The 18,323-nt window shown below is 42.8% G+C and overlaps 2 protein-coding genes across 5 annotated transcripts; both read right to left on the bottom strand.

Moving 5' to 3' along the window:
* Positions 1 to 152: 152 nt before the first annotated feature.
* On the bottom strand, positions 153 to 3,799 carry LOC115204384 (SH3 domain-containing kinase-binding protein 1). Of its 3 annotated transcripts, XM_029769909.1 has the most exons (6): positions 3,570 to 3,799; positions 3,082 to 3,195; positions 2,754 to 2,857; positions 2,226 to 2,381; positions 1,793 to 2,058; positions 153 to 1,244 (listed from the first exon to the last, which is right to left on the bottom strand). In XM_029769909.1, exons 2-6 carry the CDS (start codon positions 3,110 to 3,112, stop codon positions 1,160 to 1,162), a joined length of 642 nt encoding a protein of 213 aa, XP_029625769.1. In that variant the 5' UTR covers positions 3,113 to 3,195; positions 3,570 to 3,799; the 3' UTR covers positions 153 to 1,159. The 3 variants fall into 3 exon arrangements, with proteins under 3 accessions (XP_029625769.1, XP_029625771.1, XP_029625770.1); XM_029769911.1 differs by lacking the exon at positions 3,570 to 3,799 and having other exon boundaries at positions 2,328 to 2,381; positions 3,082 to 3,408; XM_029769910.1 differs by lacking the exons at positions 153 to 1,244; positions 3,570 to 3,799 and having other exon boundaries at positions 1,783 to 2,058; positions 3,082 to 3,408.
* A 5,968-nt stretch (positions 3,800 to 9,767) lies between these two features.
* Positions 9,768 to 17,333, bottom strand: si:ch211-114c12.2 (serine/arginine repetitive matrix protein 1). 2 transcript variants are annotated; one of them, XM_029769912.1, is made up of 10 exons: positions 17,092 to 17,333; positions 16,907 to 16,979; positions 16,111 to 16,172; positions 15,222 to 15,935; positions 14,244 to 14,891; positions 11,775 to 11,905; positions 11,512 to 11,617; positions 11,226 to 11,289; positions 10,909 to 11,010; positions 9,768 to 10,719 (listed from the first exon to the last, which is right to left on the bottom strand). In XM_029769912.1, the coding sequence occupies exons 3-10, from the start codon at positions 16,158 to 16,160 to the stop codon at positions 10,582 to 10,584; spliced, it is 1,953 nt and encodes a 650-aa protein (XP_029625772.1). In that variant the 5' UTR covers positions 16,161 to 16,172; positions 16,907 to 16,979; positions 17,092 to 17,333; the 3' UTR covers positions 9,768 to 10,581. The 2 variants fall into 2 exon arrangements, with proteins under 2 accessions (XP_029625772.1, XP_029625773.1); XM_029769913.1 differs by lacking the exons at positions 16,907 to 16,979; positions 17,092 to 17,333 and adding an exon at positions 16,331 to 16,603.
* Positions 17,334 to 18,323: the final 990 nt, after the last annotated feature.

An 18,323-nucleotide genomic window follows, 5' to 3' on the forward strand; every position in this document is an offset into this window, starting at 1 on the left:
ATTTCTCCAAGTTTCCACCCTCATTGTAAAGCCCCAAGCCTGTTATGGTCAACCCTGTTACTTCATTTGGCACTTAAAGTTAAGTGAAATCAAAAGTTTTTTTGACCAAGTTGTACCAAATTGGTGGAATGACCCCAATACAATTGAAAATGTACTTTAAACCACTTGACTTAAAGAACATGCTTGTTTTTATTTTATAAAAAATGTCACAATAAGCAAATATAAAATGTTTTTGTACAAGATGCTCATTTGTTTTGTTTTTTTGTTACATCAACTTTTCTCAAATAGACAACAAAGATTGTTCATTATATTTAAAAAAATATTCACTATAGTTTTTCTGTTGGTTCATAAATGATTGATACTACACAGCAAATTCCTCAGTCTGGATTTCATTGATACTTAATTTTGAGAGAAGATTCTAAGAGACAGATTACCACTTGTTCTGGCATTGTTGGTGATGTCATGCTGTTTGAGCCTGCCTGCTCATTTAGACTTGTGCTTCTTCATCTGTGCCATGTCCATCTGGGACACAAGACAACACACAGACATGAGACCCAGAGGTAACATCAAGTGGACATGAGCAAGCTAGCACTGCACCATGATAAGAAATCAATCTGACTTGTAATAAACTGAAATTTGTCTTTAAAGGCCCAGTACAGTCAAAATTCAGTTTTGTCTGTGTTTTGTATCATATTGCACAACAGCTGATTAGTGTTATTCCCTGATAGCTGCTGGTTGAAAATACAATCTACACAGGACCTTCTAATCAGCAGGTTTGCATGGGCGGGAGTTTCAACTTACCTGGTGACATCACCAGGTGGTAAATTGGTTAATAAACTAATAACAAAGAGTTACAAACCACTCTGCCAAGAGCTAGCTTTCAGATTCCCCCCTCCCGACTCAGACCACTCCCAGACAGTCCTAGCTAAATTATTGCTATTTTTGTAAATTTAATGGGAAACTATTACAGTAAGGTACTTAATTGTTACCCAGAAATGATTTAATATTGATATAAAAACAACTGCATTGGGCCTGTAAGTCAGGAAAAGTTAATGTCATAAAATTGATCACTAATACAATGTGGAGGTACACCCCTAATCTCTGTTAGGTACATATCTGATAGAGTGATGTATTCAGTACTTGGATCATATGCTGACGTCTACCGACAGACCCACAGTACCTGTAATGACAAGCGAATCCTTTTCTCCTCATCCAGCTCATTCATCAGCAGTTGAATCTCTTTGCTAACACATAGAGAAGAGAAATCCTAAATCAGTGGCACACTTAGAAAACGCAATACAATACATTACTGTAGTTGCACACACAGAGATAACAATACAAAACAGTTGCACAGAGATACTGTAACAATAGAAGACATTATTGTAGTTGCACACACAGAGATAACAATACAAAACAATAGTTGCACAGAGATACTGTAACAATAGAAGACATTACTGTAGTTGCACACACAGAGATAACAATACAAAACAATAGTTGCACAGAGATACTGTAACAATAGAAGACATTACTGTAGTTGCACACACACAGAGATAACAATACAAAACAATAGTTGCACAGAGATACTGTAACAATAGAAGACATTACTGTAGTTGCACACACACAGAGATAACAATACAAAACAATAGTTGCACAGAGATACTGTAACAATAGAAGACATTACTGTAGTTGTACACACAGAGATAACAATACAAAACAATAGTTGCACAGAGATACTGTAACAATAGAAGACATTACTGTAGTTGCACACACACAGAGATAAACAAAGACTTACTTGTGCTGGCTCTTCATCAGTTCGACCTCATCCCTTAGGTCCCAGAGCTCTGTCCGCAGCTGCTCGAGGGTCAGTTGGCCCTGGGCACCTGAATCTCTCCTGGGCTTGGGGTCAGAGGTAAGGTGAGGGGGCAGGGTAGCACGCAGGATAGCTGAGAGAGCCCCAGGGATAAGTGTGGAGAAGGGGTGTGGAGCACTGGCACCAGTGGATAATGAGGAGGAGAGCATTGTGGGCCTTAAAGGCCGTTGAGGCTTCTTTTCAACCACCTGTCCAACGACACATCACAACAGCACAACTGGTCAAACAAATTCAAGAGGCATGCTGAAGATCCTTTTGGGTGTAAATGTTTTGATGGAACAATATTGATTGAATAAGCATATATAGACCACATTGACATTGGGCAGCATGCATAGTAAGGTGAGAATTGAATTACAGGTAACACTGGGGTATTTGTAGGTGCTGCCGGGCTGCTGATGAGTGATATGACAGAGGAGAGGTCCAGGTCCTCTTTCTCATTCTCTTGCGTCTCACCCACCTGTGTAGGGGCTACCTGTACGTCTTCCTGTAAGTCAAGGTTAGACTGAGGAGCCTGAGAGGACACAAGCAAACACAGACAGAGAAACATGAGGATTGAAAGAAGGATTTTGTTATTTTGATTGACATATATCCTGTTACATGTACATGTAGTTATGGTAATATTGTGGTCGTTTGATCTGTAGTCCTTAATGACTATAGTATATGGAATACTTCAATTTAACACACGTAAAATGTACGTTTGTGTTGTCTGTCATCTTGCCAGCTCAAATTAAGTAAATTTAACTCAAGGACAAATGGGACACAAACAGAACACAGTGAGAAGTTGAAAAGGTTCCTCAGAGACAAAAAACAACCCTCTCGCATGCTGTACTACTCCACAATAATAACCAGATAGCCATAGACATCAGTGTACAAATATACATACCAGTGAAAGAATCTGTGACTGAAATCTTTCATCCACCACACGTGCTGCCAATTGGTTCAAGGTCTCTGTGACTGAAACACTGTGTGACTCAAAATCTTCAATGTCTTGGAGAAATAGAACAAACCAACAGACGCATTAGACAAATTGTTGACTTGATTTGAAGGCATAATTAATGGTGGGGTCATTGAAGCAAAACAACAGGCTGTCAAAAACAGTGTCAGGCAGTATTAAATTGTTTTGCCATTGATGACAGTTTGATAAATCTAAAGCATCATAGGTGAGTTAAAAGGAACATAAGAAATGATGTGAGAATGATGACATGGCTTACCCACGGTAAGGCCAGAGCTATAGTTGCCCATGGTGACACAGAAGAATGCCAACGTGATACGTCGAGCGACAAAATGAAAGTGAGAAAAGAGCTCCAGAGGCTTTGAATTTTCATCTAAAAATGATGACAGAGTGGAGTGAGTAAAGTCAGTAGATAGTCTTTGGGATTTCTCAAACTAAGCACATTAGTCAATCAGAACATAGACATGCATGTGTTCAAGCCTATTTTGAAAAGCGTCAAACTTATCAGATATCAACAGCCAAGAGGATAATTAATGAATCATTCTTTATCAAGAAAATAAACTAGGTTCAACTGTTGTTTGAAATATAACATGATTGCAGACACTATGAACAGAGTGCTGTGCACACTAGAAGAAATGCCAAGTGTCAGCAGTTACCATTTGTTACAGCCAAGGAAATAGACACCGATTGATTGACAAGACAGCAATCTTAGCTGGTGTTGTTAGGAGTTCTGCTGTACAAACTCACCTTGTTTGGCCAGTGTTCCTATCGCAATACAGCTCCATTGATGGTAACTCTACACCATTCACTCCTGGTTCCATTGTAACCCAACATGAATTGTGCTAGTGTGATGAGAGGTGGTCTTGGGCTAAGTTTAGCACACAGACATGCTCACCACCAATACCATTGGGGCAGTCCCTGACACAACTAGTTTGCAGGGACACAGACTTGGGAGTACTTAAAGGGACAGACTACAGGGCATCGAACACACACATTTATCCAGTATTTCCCGAGGGGAGAGCAGGGTGCTGAGATCTATACAGCAAGCCATGAAAACACAAAGTCAGTTCCATAATTTGAGTTTGAATTTGAATGGAAAAAGTCAAGAGGAAGCTGGATTGGATGTTGAATTGGAATATGAAGCGCAACCAGTTTTTCATTACTTTTTGTATATTATGCACAGAGATGAGATATGTGACTCTCAGTCTACCAAAATGAGTAGAATTTTAATTGATATTTAACCATAACCTGTCCTTTGTTATACCATTCTCAATCCAAGTGGAACTAACTCCACCCTTACAAAAAACATTGCAGTTTTAAACTGCAGTAAAAGTAGTCACTGCAGTCAAATGTGGTACAGTAATACTGCACTGTAACTGCAGTTACACTACAAAATTACTGCAGTAAAAAAATATATATATATTTTGGACGCAGTATTTTCTGTATTCTGCAGTATACTGCACTCTGAAAGCAATCTTGTTTGTAAGGGCAACTCTTGTAGAGTAAAAGTGGGTGGTGGTCTTGTAGCCACCTGCTTACTAATGTTACCTTTGTAGCAAACCTGTAAAGAAATGTATTTGTACCTTTGTCTCCTTTATTTAAATTCTTACTTTTCTATGTCTACACCTGTTATTCCCACGAGCTTCCTTCAGCTGTCAAACCTTTGACACTTCTGGGATGCAACCGGTCCAATATAGACAATGGGCCTGATCGGATAGCTCAGAGCTTCTGCTCTTTTCTGTCCATAAAAACAAATGGATGAGTGGAAAAGGCCAGGAGCAAGGACCCCTGCAGTCCTCTCCTTTTATGGTGACATTGTACAACCAATCACAGGAAAGGACATGGCTAGCCTACACTACAGCGCCAACGGCTCGTCAGACTGGTGATCCCTAAGGAATGCATTCACGGCACGCCCCATTCACGGCACGCCCCATTCACGGCACGCCCCATTCACGGCACGCCCCATTCACGGCACGCCCCATTCACGGCACGCCCCAGAGAAGTTGTCTCCACCTCTCACTTCAGCGCATTTCCTTCTATCACACGTTTTTCTATTTGATACTTTCTCTGTACATTTTAGTCTAACATCTGCCAAGGTTTTGCCTTAGCTGTATTTAGAGAGGCAGCCCGATTTAATAATTTTTTTTTACCTTAAACTAGGCAAGTCAGTTAAGAACAAATTCTTATTTACAATAACAGCATACCGGGGAACAGTTGGTTAACTGCCTTGTTCAGGTGCAGAACGACAGATTTTTACCTTGTCAGCTCGGGGACTCGATCCAGCAACCCTAGTCATTGGCGACTCCATTACCCGCAGTATTAGACTTAAAACGAATCATCCAGCGATCATACACTGTTTACCAGGGGGCAGGGCTACCGACGTTAAGGCTAATCTAAAGACGGTGCTGGCTAAAGCTAAAACTGGCGAGTGTATAGAGATATTGTTATCCACGTCGGCACCAACGATGTTAGGATGAAACAGTCAGAGGTCACCAAGCGCAACATAGCTTCAGCGTGTAAATCAGCTAGAAAGATGTGTCGGCATCGATTAATTGTCTATGGCCCCCTCCCAGTTAGGGGGAGTGATGAGCTCTACAGCAGAGTCTCACAACTCAATCACTGGTTGAAAACTGTGTTCTGCCCCTCCCAAAAGATAGAATTTGTAGATAATTGGCCCTCTTTCTGGGACTCACCCACAAACAGGACCAAGCCTGGCCTGTTGAGGAGTGACGGACTCCATCCTAGCTGGAGGGGTGCTCTCATCTTATCTACGAACATAGACAGGGCTCTAACTCCTCTAGCTCCACAATGAAATAGGGTGCAGGCCAGGCAGAGTCTGCCACTAGCACAGTCAGCTCAGCTTTCCCCATTGAGACCGTGTCTGTGCCTCGATCTAGGTTGGGCAAAATTAAAGATGGCGGTGTTCGCTTTAGCAATCTCACTAGTATAAAGACCTCCTCCATTCCTGCCATTATTGAAAGAGATTGTGATACCTCACATCTCAAAATAGGACTACTTAATGTTAGATCCCTCACTTCCAAGGCAGTTATAGTCAATGAACTAATCACTGATCATAATCTTGATGTGATTGGCCTGACTGAAACATGGCTTAAGCCTGATGAATTTACTGTGTTAAATGAGGCCTCACCCCCTGGTTACACTAGTGACCATACCCCCCGTGCATCCGGCAAAGGCGGAGGTGTTGCTAACATTTACGATAGCAAATTTCAATTTACAACAAAAAAAAAAACGGATGTTTTCGTCTTTTGAGCTTCTAGTCATGAAATCTATGCAGCCTACTCAATCACTTTTTATAGCTACTGTTTACAGGCCTCCTGGGCCATATGCAGTGTTCCTCACTGAGTTCCCTGAATTCCTATCGGATCTTGTAGTTATAGCAGATAATATTCTAATTTTTGGTGACTTTAACATTCACATGGAAAAGTCCACAGACCCACTCCAAAAGGCTTTTGGAGCCATCATCGACTCAGTGGGTTTTGTCCAACATGTCTCTGGACCTACTCGCTGCCACAGTCATACTCTGGACCTAGTTTTGTCCCATGGAATAAATGTTGTGGATCTTAATGTTTTTCCTCATAATCCTGGATTATCAGACCACCACTTTATTGCGTTTGCAATTGCAACAAATAATCTGCTCAGACCCCAACCAAGGAGCATTAAAAGTCGTGCTATAAATTCTCAGACAACCCAAAGATTCCTTGATGCCCTTCCAGACTCCCTCTGCCTACCCAAGGACGTCAGAGGACAAAAATCAGTTAACCACCTAACCGAGGAACTCAATTTAACCTTGCACAATACCCTAGATGCAGTTGCACCCCTAAAAACTAAAAACATTTGTCATAAGAAACTAGCTCCCTGGTATACAGAAAATACACGAGCTCTGAAGCAAGCTTCCAGAAAATTGGAACGGAAATGGCGCCACACCAAACTGGAAGTCTTCCGACTAGCTTGGAAAGACAGTACCGTGCAGTATCGAAGAGCCCTCACTGCTGCTCGATCATCCTATTTTTCCAACTTAATTGAGGAAAATAAGAACAATCCAAAATTTCTTTTTGATACTGTCGCAAAGCTAACTAAAAAGCAGCATTCGCAAATGGAGGATGGCTTTCACTTCAGCAGTAATACATTTATGAACTTCTTTGAGGAAAAGATTATGATTATTAGAAAACAAATTACGGACTCTTTAAATCTGCGTATTCCTCCAAAGCTCCATTGTCCTGAGTCTGCACAACTCTGCCAGGACCTAGGATCAAGGGAGATACTAAAGTGTTTTAGTACTATATCTCTTGACACAATGATGAAAATAATCATGGCCTCTAAACCCTCAAGCTGCATACTGGACCCTATTCCAACTAAACTACTGAAAGAGCTGCTTCCTGTGCTTGGCCCTCCTATGTTGAACATAATAAACGGCTCTCTATCCACCGGATGTGTACCAAGCTCACTAAAAGTGGCAGTAATAAAGCCTCTCTTGAAAAAGCCGAATCTTGACCCAGAAATTATAAAAAACTATAGGCCTATATCGAATCTTCCATTCCTCTCAAACATTTTAGAAAAAGCTGTTGCGCAGCAACTCACTGCCTTCCTGAAGACAAACAATGTATACGAAACGCTTCAGTCTGGTTTTAGACCCCATCATAGCACTGAGACTGCACTTGTGAAGGTGGTAAATTACCTTTTAATGACGTCAGACCGAGGCTCTGCATCTGTCCTCGTGCTCCTAGATCTTAGTGCCGCTTTTGATACCATCAATCACCACATTCTTTTGGAGAGATTGGAAACCCAAATTGGTCTACATGGACAAGTTCTGGCCTGGTTTAGATCTTATCTGTCGGAAAGATATCAGTTTGTCTCTGTGAATGGTTTGTCCTCTGACAAATCAATTGTAAATTTCGGTGTTCCTCAAGGTTCCGTTTTAGGACCACTATTGTTTTCACTATATATTTTACCTCTTGGGGATGTCATTCAAAAACATAATGTTAAATTTCACTGCTATGCGGACGACACACAGCTGTACATTTCAATGAAACATGGGGAAGCCCCAAATTGCCCTCGCTAGAAGCCTGTTTCAGACATAAAGAAGTGGATGGCTGCAAACTTTCTACTTTTAAACTCGGACAAAACAGAGATGCTTGTTCTAGGTCCCAAGAAACAAAGAGATCTTCTGTTGAATCTGACAATTAATCTGGATGGTTGTACAGTCTCAAATAAAACTGTGAAGGACCTCGGCGTTACTCTGGACCCTGATCTCTCTTTTGAAGAACATATCAAAACTGTTTCAAGGACAGCTTTTTTCCATCTACGTAACATTGCAAAAATCAGAAACTTTTTGTCCAAAAATTAATCCATGCTTTTGTTACTTCTAGGCTCGACTACTGCAATGCTCTACTTTCCGGCTACCCGGATAAAGCACTAAACAAACTTCAGTTAGTGCTAAATACGGCTGCTAGAATCCTGACCAGAACCAAAAAATTTGATCATATTACTCCAGTGCTAGCCTCCCTACACTGGCTTCCTGTTAAGGCAAGGGCTGATTTCAAGGTTTTACTGCTAACCTACAAAGCATTACATGGGCTTGCTCCTACCTATCTTTCCGATTTGGTCCTGCCGTACATACCTACACGTACGCTACGGTCACAAGACGCAGGCCTCCTAATTGTCCCTAGAATTTTTAAGCAAACGGCTGGAGGTAGGGCTTTCTCCTATAGAGCTCCATTTTTATGGAATGGTCTGCCTACCCATGTGAGAGACGCAGACTCAGTCTCAACCTTTAAGTCTTTACTGAAGACTTATCTCTTCAGTAGGTCCTATGATTAAGTATAGTCTGGCCTGGGAGTGTGAAGGTGAACGGAAAGGCTGGAGCAACGAACCGCCCTTGCTGTATCTGCCTTGCCGGTTCCCCTCTCTCCACTGGGATTCTCTGCCTCTAACCCTATTACAGGGGCTGAGTCACTGGCTTACTGGTGTTCTTCCATGCCGTTCATGGGGGGGTGCGTCACTTGAGTGGGTTGAGTCACTGACGTGGTCTTCCTGTCTGGGTTGGCCCCCCCCCCCCTGGGTTGTGCCATGGCGGAGATCTTTGTGGGCTATACTCGGCCTTGTCTTAGGACGGTAAGTTGGTTGGAGACATCCCTCTAGTGGTGTGGGGGCTGTGCTTTGGCAAAGTGGGTGGGGTTATATCCTGCCTGTTTGGCCCTGTCCGGGGGTATCATCGGATGGGGCCACAGTGTCTTCTGATCCCTCCTGTCTCAGCCTCCAGTATTTATGCTGCAGTAGTTTATGTGTCGGGGGGCTAGGGTCAGTCTGTTACATCTGGAGTATTTCTCTTGTCTTATCCGGTGTCCTGTGTGAATTTAAATATGCTCTCTCTAATTCTCTCTTTCTCTCGGAGGACCTGAGCCCTAGGACCATGCCTCAGGACTACCTGGCATGATGACTCCTTGCTGTCCCCAGTCCACCTGGCCGTGCTGCTGCTCCAGTTTCAACTGTTCTGCCTGCGGCTATGGAACCCTGACCTGTTCACCGGACGTGCTTGTTGCACCCTCGACAACTACTATGATTATTATTTGACCATGCTGGTCATTTATGAACATTTTAACATCTTGACCATGTTCTGTTATAATATTCACCCGGCACAGCCAGAAGAGGACTGGCCACCCCTCATAGCCTGGTTCCTCTCTAGGTTTCTTCCTAGGTTTTTGGCCTTTCTAGGGAGTTTTTCCTAGGGAGTTTTTCCTAGCCACCGTGCTTCTTTCACATGCATTGCTTGCTGTTTGGGGTTTTAGGCTGGGTTTCTGTACAGCACTTTGAGATATCAGCTGATGTACGAAGGGCTATATAAATAAATTTGATTTGGTTACTGGCCCAACGCTCTAACCACGAGGCTCTGAAAGAGAGCTGATGTGAAGATACAGTATGAAAGTATGATTTTCAACAAGAGTTTATTTACATAAAGCAGCTACATCATTGTATTCAAAAATGAGAATCAGTCTATTGAATTTCCCAGCTATATTCTGATCACTGCTTTTTCCTTTAAGCTTCTATTGGAGTAAAGGGAGACTAGTAATAAAGCATCTATTTTACATTAACCTTGACATTATGAAATTGGTGACACGCAATGTGAAATGCTAACTAGATCTCCCCAGTCCTTATGAAAACGCATCCAACAGATCCAATTCTATTGTGTATCCTACAGACAAGGCATGTTGAGGCATGTCCAGCCATTTATTTGCAATATCTTAAACAAAACAATGTACATAGGTTGAAATGAGCAGGACATGAAGATGGCATCAGTAGTTTTTACAGGTTGAGAATTAGACTGAGCATCATATTCAACAGCCCTTGGGGAATCGTCTTGAAGACTGCTTCTACTTTACAGCATAAAGTCTTTCTCTAAGCACTGGGGAAAAACAAAAAAGTGGTACTGGTAACTATAAAAAGGTAAAATCTTCATAATTTCATTTACATGATATGAGAGGTGTAACACGGGTTGTGAAATCAAAAAAACAATGTCCATAATAACTAGTCTGGAACACTAGAAACTGATAGCCTATTCTGTATATTTAAACATCTTATGCAAACAGAGTCAAAAATAAACAGTGCATCTGTCATTTTCTGATGTACTCCTGACGACAGGGAGTTCCATTGGGGGAACATCTCCAGGACAAAGACGCAACCCAAGGCCAAGGGGGAAAGGGTTACACCACCCTAAACTGTGCCCTTGGTCCCTCTAGTTTGATCACCAGCGGCGATAATTAGACCCTCTGTTGGGGGGTACATGTTGACGCATCGTCGGCATGTTACGGTATTTGGACAGGATGCTCTGGCTCTTCCTGAACACTGGCCTTTGAGAAAAAGGACGTGGCACAAAGCCTCCCTACAGAGGGGGGAAAGAAATTCAACCAAACCAGTCAGAAATGCAGTTTCAGTGACCTACAGCTTCATCCCCGTGATATTACTACCTCCATTTTCAAAAAGCCAAGAGGCACATGAACACAGTCAGTAGGCTAAGACAAGTCCTACTGGCCACAAGTTATAATAGGAGCTGCTCAAAAAGGCAACATACCATGAGTGGCTTCCTAAAGGGACCAGGCGGTTCAGGGCCTGGTCTTCTCTCGGGAGGAGGACCTGGTTTGCGATTTGGGCTAGTGGGACGGAAGCTCGATCTCTGTGAGACATACGAGTAAAGGATGTGCATACATGGTGGAATGTAGTTTATCTAGAAATATAATTGCTCAGACGTTGCCAAAATGTATGGGAGGCAACATTCGACATACTGTATCCCTGGGCGGCCTACTCATTACAGTAAACACGTTACCATTCCCAAGACTAAAGCTATGAACACTCAGCTTTCAAAGAACCCAGCCATCAGGAGGTTCTCACCTGTGGTCCTGGTTTCCTGAAGGGTCTTTCAGGTCTGTAGTTCTCCTGTGGCACGTTCGTTGGCCTAAAATAACAAGTAAAAAGTGAATTATCTGACTAAATAACCTTGAATAAAACTAGTTGTTGGTGTGAAGCCACACCCATCGTGTGACGCATCATTACCAAGTACCCATAACCACTAGGCTCCAACATTTAAACAAATAAAATGGTTATATTCCATGCAATACAATCATAAGAATCACTTCACATCAAATCTTTTATATTGATTCTCATATTGGTGGATTACCTTTCCGCATATCTCCGGTCTCTTGGTGAAGGGGAAGGACTGGAGTCATGAATTCTAGAGAAGCGTTCATTCAACGTAAGTTGTTCATCTGAATTGTAACAGCGCTCTGAAAAGTCAGGAGGTGAGAGTGAGTAAAAGAGGTATCATTCTCATAATGAATAATCTTAAATTCAGCAAGAGACATTGCATTCCCGTTGAGGAGCATCAAACAAACTGTTAGCCAACAGACAAAATGAGACAAAACCAAATTAGGGGCCACTTGCCAGTTTTGTTTTTTGGTGTCCTACTTCTATCCCTTGGGGGGCTGTCCTTTGAGCTTGAGTTAGTCCCAGGTGCCTGCCACTGGGACACAACGACTAGGTCACGAGCCAGCCGTTTGTCTATAGAGGAAGGGCTGGAGCGGGACCAGCCAAGACAGAGAATTACAAGTGATGAGCATCCCATCAGTGGAGCCTGAGGCCAGGTTTGGTAAGCAGCGGAGCAGAACATTACTACTACTAGCATCATCTTTAGATGTTGCCCTGTAAGTGAAAATTCCATCAGTCTAAATAATGCCCTGGAAAATGTAAATGATTTTATTCTGTAGAACAAAAAAATGTAATCTCAAAAAATGGACAGACATGGAAAGACAAACAGAAAGTAGAGTTCTGTTGGAAAGGCTACATTCACATAATACCTCAGGAAAGACCATCGGTCTACATGTGGAATAAAAAAAATGATAAAAGCTGATCATCACTCAGGTACTTACAAAGAGAACGTAATGTCCATGTTTCCTTAACGCTGTATTGTCACTGAACCCCGAATCCACCTGACCTCCCAGTTGCTCTCCTCACAAATTCAGAGTGAAAACTGACACGCATGAATGGAAAAGTGTTGCCGAAAGCTCTGAGGAACTGGTCTCTTGCTGTCCAGATTTTCACTTGAAGCTGAACTCGAAAGGCTGTCATTTCTCTCCACTTACTATTATAATAATGATGACAAAGGGAGGTGAGCATCTAATCTGTTCAGGCAAATGGTCCATCTATCCATGATTTCCCTGTTGATCTTTAGTTCATCCTTACTAGTCTTCGTTAAGGTCAGTCTCACCTTCCAAAACTAAACTCCTCTTCAAACCCTGGGCATTAAATTTCAAAGGGGGATGATCTTGTAATCTTGCATCCTGTCTGGTGAAAGTAGTGTGACGAATTCAGCTCGAGATGGTCAGTGTACGGTCAGTGTTTAACTTGTACATCTTCAGTCAAAACCCAGTTGTCCGCTTGAATAAACAAGCCATAAACAGAGCAATTGATGTAAAGCAGCTTGCACTTTGTATGAATGGAATCCATTGTTTTCTTGTAAACATTCCAATTGTTGTACTTGTAAGGCTGCCATCCTCTGGAAACTTGCTGTGTAGAGATCAGATCCACTGTGTAGTGTAGAGAACTGTAGTCCACTGCATATGTTCTGTATAGACACAGATTTTATGTATTCTTGCATGCAGAAAAAGTCCACTGTTCACTGGCCTAGCCAGATGAAGTTCAGTGTGCTGTTAACGTACAGAGATGTGGTCCATTATCTCTTCAGTCGTCGGTTTGCTTCTTGAAGGTCAAATTGTTCATTTGGGGAGTAATTCATCATTTTTAGATATTGAGTCAACTGCACGTCTACATTCTGTGTCTAAGAATTAAAAGCAGTATTGTATGATCTATGCATTATCACAGCGTAAAGTCCCATGTGTCTCAGCTGGTAGCGCGTGGCACTTGGCCAGGGTTGTGGGTTTGATTCCCACAGGGGACCAGTATAAAAAGTATGACAATTTATGCACATCACTGGATAGGAGTCTGCTAAATTACTCAAATGTTTTTTTTATATATATATTTTTTAAATGGCATCGTCCTCTCTTGCCGCTTTTCCTGTTGTTGCCAGTGGTAGTATCATGCATTATCCCCAAAGTTCCTCTGGACGTCATCTTCATGGAAGCTAGTGCATATTCATTTGCCATTTGAATGTTATTGCTCAAACTGACAGATCGTGTAACCTGAACCAGAATGACAGCTTCCAGTTTCAGAGCCTTCTATATGGTGATTAACATCAATCTCCTCCTTTCCTATAGGTGTGGAACGACTGTGGCATTTCAGCTGATTTAAAGGGCATGTCCTCAGTTCTCTTATTAGCAGTTCTCTTCATGTATGAACTGCTCTTCTGAACTTCTGTTGTGTCAGGGGGTTATGTTGCGTCTGGCATCGTGAGCATGTTTCTTCAACTTTTCCACTTGGTCAGAGAAGAGCACCTCTAGAAGCTCCTGAGCACCTCTAGGTTCAGACCCCAATAGCACCACAGAGGGACAGGCCTCGCAACACAGAGATTTTCTAGTATCTTTCAATGACATAGTATCGAATAGGCAGATATTAATTCAACTTTGAATGACTGGCGCCCAGAAAAATCCCTTGTGAATTATTTTGTACACTGCGCCCAGAAAAATCCCTTGTGAATTATTTTGTATACTGTGCCCAGAAAAATCCCTTGTGAATTATTTTGTTCACTGCCAGCACACTTGAAAGTGCAACCCCAGAGGTCTTTGGATATTTGATTTCAAAACTTAACTGATACAGGACATCACTGTAACTCCATTTCCTCCATCACAGGAAAATGGCTGTAAGTTGGCATTCCCTTCATATTCAGATATCTTTGAAGATTGACCTTCTAAACATCATCACGCCCCTGCTCCCAGAGTGAGAAGGAAGATACCGTACCTGTGTGTGCTCAAGGCTCGCTGAGAGTCCACTTGTTCCTTCTGTGACTCTGTGTCCCTGGAAGACTTGGTTGAATTGGCTTCTGGGTTGAGGGGTGATTGATGGGGCATCGGCCTCTTCCTCAGTGGGCCAGCGTTTGCTTGGAAACGCTCCCTCCGAAGAGCGAACTTGGATGGCGCATTTCCCCTGGACGTATGCGGCCCTTCCTCTTCATGGATCTTTGCTCCTTTGGGCTGAGGAGGAGGTGCTTTGAGCCTCATCACCGACTCCGCTCTCATTTTACGCCCCTTCAGCAAACGACTCTTGCCCCTGAATGACAAGGGACGGCCGCCAAATCCTCTAGGGGCGTTGAAGTAATGTGGAATCTCTCTGCGAGGGCGCTTTGGGTGACCATGCTCCACATCAGGGCCTACAGGAGGGATCCCGTGCTCCTGGAACGTCCGCTTGTGTGGTGGTCCACTTGGCCTTGCCTGAGGGCTATTCTCGTGGAAAGAGGACGACGACCAACCTCCTTTCCATGTGGGGGATCTGTGGGGAGGGTGGTGAGGACTGCCTTCCTGTGACCACTCAGCGCTGCGGCGTCCACTGCCCTCCCTCTCCCTTCCCACCACTCCATGCTGCTGCCTGGGATCTCGCTCAGCAGACCACCTGCATATCCATCACAAACAATACAAAAAATAATTACATTGGAAGATCCATTATCGTGTGAAGTGGGAAACGGAGGTTTAGCTTTCCTTTATGCTGCCCCTTCACCATTATGCCATGATACAGGTAGGAGAGTAAAACCTTCAGAGAGCATATACTTTCCAGTGGCAGGTGACTAGTAGTGTAATAACATCAGATCACTGCATTTTACTGTTTATCAGCACTGTAATAATGAACGATAATTTAGACCTCTGACGCAGAGGACTACGCGAGTTTACACTTTTCCCCCTCCATTTATATTACCCAGCCCATACTGTATCTTCAATCCTGTACCTCTCTGGATAAGGACCTCTGCCATGAAACTCTCGTGGCTTTCTCTGGGGGGAGCCAGAGGGCCCACGTTCACCATTGTGTGGTCGGGGAATGGGCCCTGGCCCATTCCAGCGCATCCCCCCACGACCTGGGCGCTCAAACTGCCTCTCCCTGGGACTATAAGGCGGCCGGGCACCCCAGCTCCTGTCCTCTTCGTGGGATGGACTTGGGCGCTTGTGAGGGCCCCTGAAGGAACTGTGGGGGGACTGTGAGGGTGGTGGCCTCCTGTCAGGAGGTTGGTTATGATAATGGCGGGGTGAGGGGGATCTGTAACCTGAGTGGTTTCCATGGATAAGTGCACCCCTCTGGCCCTGGGGCCCTTGTCCAGGAGTATGCGGAGAGGACCTATGCTGAGCTGGGGACGGACGGTTTGGCCTGGAAGGGGAAGGCCTCCTGTGGCCATGATGGGGCTCCGTTTGGGAGGGGTATGTGTTTAAGGAATCCTGGTTTTGGGACCTCCACTGATTGAAAGGTCGCTCCCTCCGTTCTCCCATCAGTGGGGGCCTCCGTTCTCCCATCAGTGGGGGCCTTTTGGCAAAGTGAGCACGTCCTCTGCCTCTGGAATCTCTCCAGCTTGGAGGGACCTTTCCTGAGTGGCCCCGGAATCCTCTCTGACTCCTGGGGTGGGGGCTGTAATTCTCTTCATGTGGCATGTTGTAGCCATCAGAGTAGGGCCTGTTGAATATCAAAACAGTCTTGAAGAAACTTAACACCGACACAATTCATATCATTAGCCATATCTAGTCTACACAATTAAAATAGATTAAAATCCAAATGAATTGACATCACCAATTACTAATTAGTATACACTGCCCCTTTTGTTGTAACTCTGCAACAATCCTGCACATACCTGGGTTTGAACCGAGGAGGTCCGGAGTAAGGTCTGACCATCTTTGGCATACACTGAATAATCTGTAGACAAGAAATAACGTTTTTACATCGACCGAGGTGCCAGTGAATTGTAGAAATAAGCCTAACTAGCTAGCCGATTTGGCGAAACTATAGCTAGTTAGCCAATGTACACTGTGTACATTTAGCTGCTAACGTTACACACTCAGATAAATAAGTACCTAGCTCAACCATAACGACCTTTGCGGCCATTTTAAAAAGGCACATGTTAGCCGGTAGCTTGTTAGCTAGCTAACGTTAACTACCCCGGGTTGTCAGAACAGTGCGAATGTAGCTAGCTAATTAGCTGCAGTTACAGCTGTAACGTTATGTAACAGTTGCTATAAAAAGTAGTTCGTCATCTGATAGGAATGGAGATTTACGATTGGGGGAAATGTGGGATGATGTTATGACAAAACGCAGTGTACCAAACAACTTCGACTATAGTAGGCCAAATTATTTCAGTAACGTTATATTTTTATTTCGTCTCGCAAAACAAGTCTACCTAGCTAACTAACTAAATCAACTAACGTTAGTTGGCTCACGTTAATAAACAAACGTTGCGGTTTACATGGTTAAATAACCATCTGTTATTGAATATAAATTAAGAGACCAGTGTTACACCGCTTGCTAAACTCCCAAAGCCTGTGTTGGCTAACGTTAACTAGCTACCAGCTAGCGACGTCTCTATAAAGTTGACTTGCATACCACCATGTAAAACTAGTTGTTTGTAATGGGACATTTTAATAGTAATTTACCTTTCAATTTTGTAACCGACACTAAACGCCTTCGTTCTTCTACAGTCAGGTCCGTCGAAACGAAAATACTGTGCTAAAGTTAAATGACATAGAAATGTGCAAAAAAAATATTTAAAAAAAAAAAATTGTGGAGGGTGTGTCGCTGCAAACCTTATTATGCCCAGTCAAATATTTGTATAACTAACCCTCAGTGCTGCAAACGCTTGAGGCACAGTTAGAACAATGAGACATATTGCACCAGATGTGAAGCAATCCGAACGAGATACATTTTGGCCGACATCCTGCTATTTTTCTCAATCGATTAAACATTTGATCTCAATTCAGTTTTCAGTTCCCAAAACTAAAATATATAACGAACAGAGTGGACTAAGTTTTGTACAATTTACCCTTTGCCAAAGTAAAAAAACAAATTGCGTTGTATAGGAGTGCAAAGGCGAATTGAGTTATTGCACACGCGCACTTCAGAGTAGGCGTCCCCTAACGGAAAAACTCCAATAGAATCTCGCTAACTTGTGATTAGCACTGCCAACCTCCTTGCTTGTTCCGCCCACTCTGACTCACTTGTTCCCATTTGAAACGATGGGTTGTGGTTTATCTTGGTTTAGTTATAAACATCTTTGCGTAAATGGTCACTCAGAAACTTTCTTCTTCTATGGTGTTATGGCGGCCCTATAGAAAAAATATCCATTGTAGTAAAAAAGTGGGAAAAGCCGATATCATTACAAAATACACACATTAAAAAAATGCATCCCACACTTTCTGTCACCTTCCAATTCAAGTCACTTTTATTTTATAGTTAACCTTTATTTACCTAGGCAAGTCAGTTAAGAACACATTCTTATTTATGACGGCCTACCAAAAGGCAAAAGGCATCCTGTGGGGACAGGGGGTGGGATTTAAAAATAAATAAATAAATAAATATATATATATATATATATATATATATATATATATATATATATATATATATATATATATATATATAGGACAAAACACACATCACGACAAGAGAGACACCACAACAGTACATAAAGAGAGACCTAAGACAACAACATAGCATGACAGCAACACATGACAACACAGCATGGTAGCAACACAATATGACAACAACATGGAAGCAACACAACATGGCAGCACCACAACATGGTACAAACATTATTGGGCACAGACAACAGCACAAAGGGCAAGAAGGTAGAGACAACAATACATCACACAAAGCACCAACAACTGTGAGTAAGAGTGTCCATGATTGAGTCTTTGAATGAAGAGATGGAGATAAAACTGTCCAGTTTGAGTGTTTTTTGCAGCTCGTTCCAGTTGCTAGCTGCAGCAAACTGTAAAGAGGAGCGACCCAAGGATGTGTGTGCTTTGGGGACCTTTAACAGAATGTGACTGGCAGAACGGGTGTTGTATGTGG

The sequence above is a fragment of the Salmo trutta genome, chromosome 12, assembly GCF_901001165.1.
Source record: "Salmo trutta chromosome 12, fSalTru1.1, whole genome shotgun sequence".
Classification (NCBI taxonomy): domain Eukaryota; kingdom Metazoa; phylum Chordata; class Actinopteri; order Salmoniformes; family Salmonidae; genus Salmo; species Salmo trutta.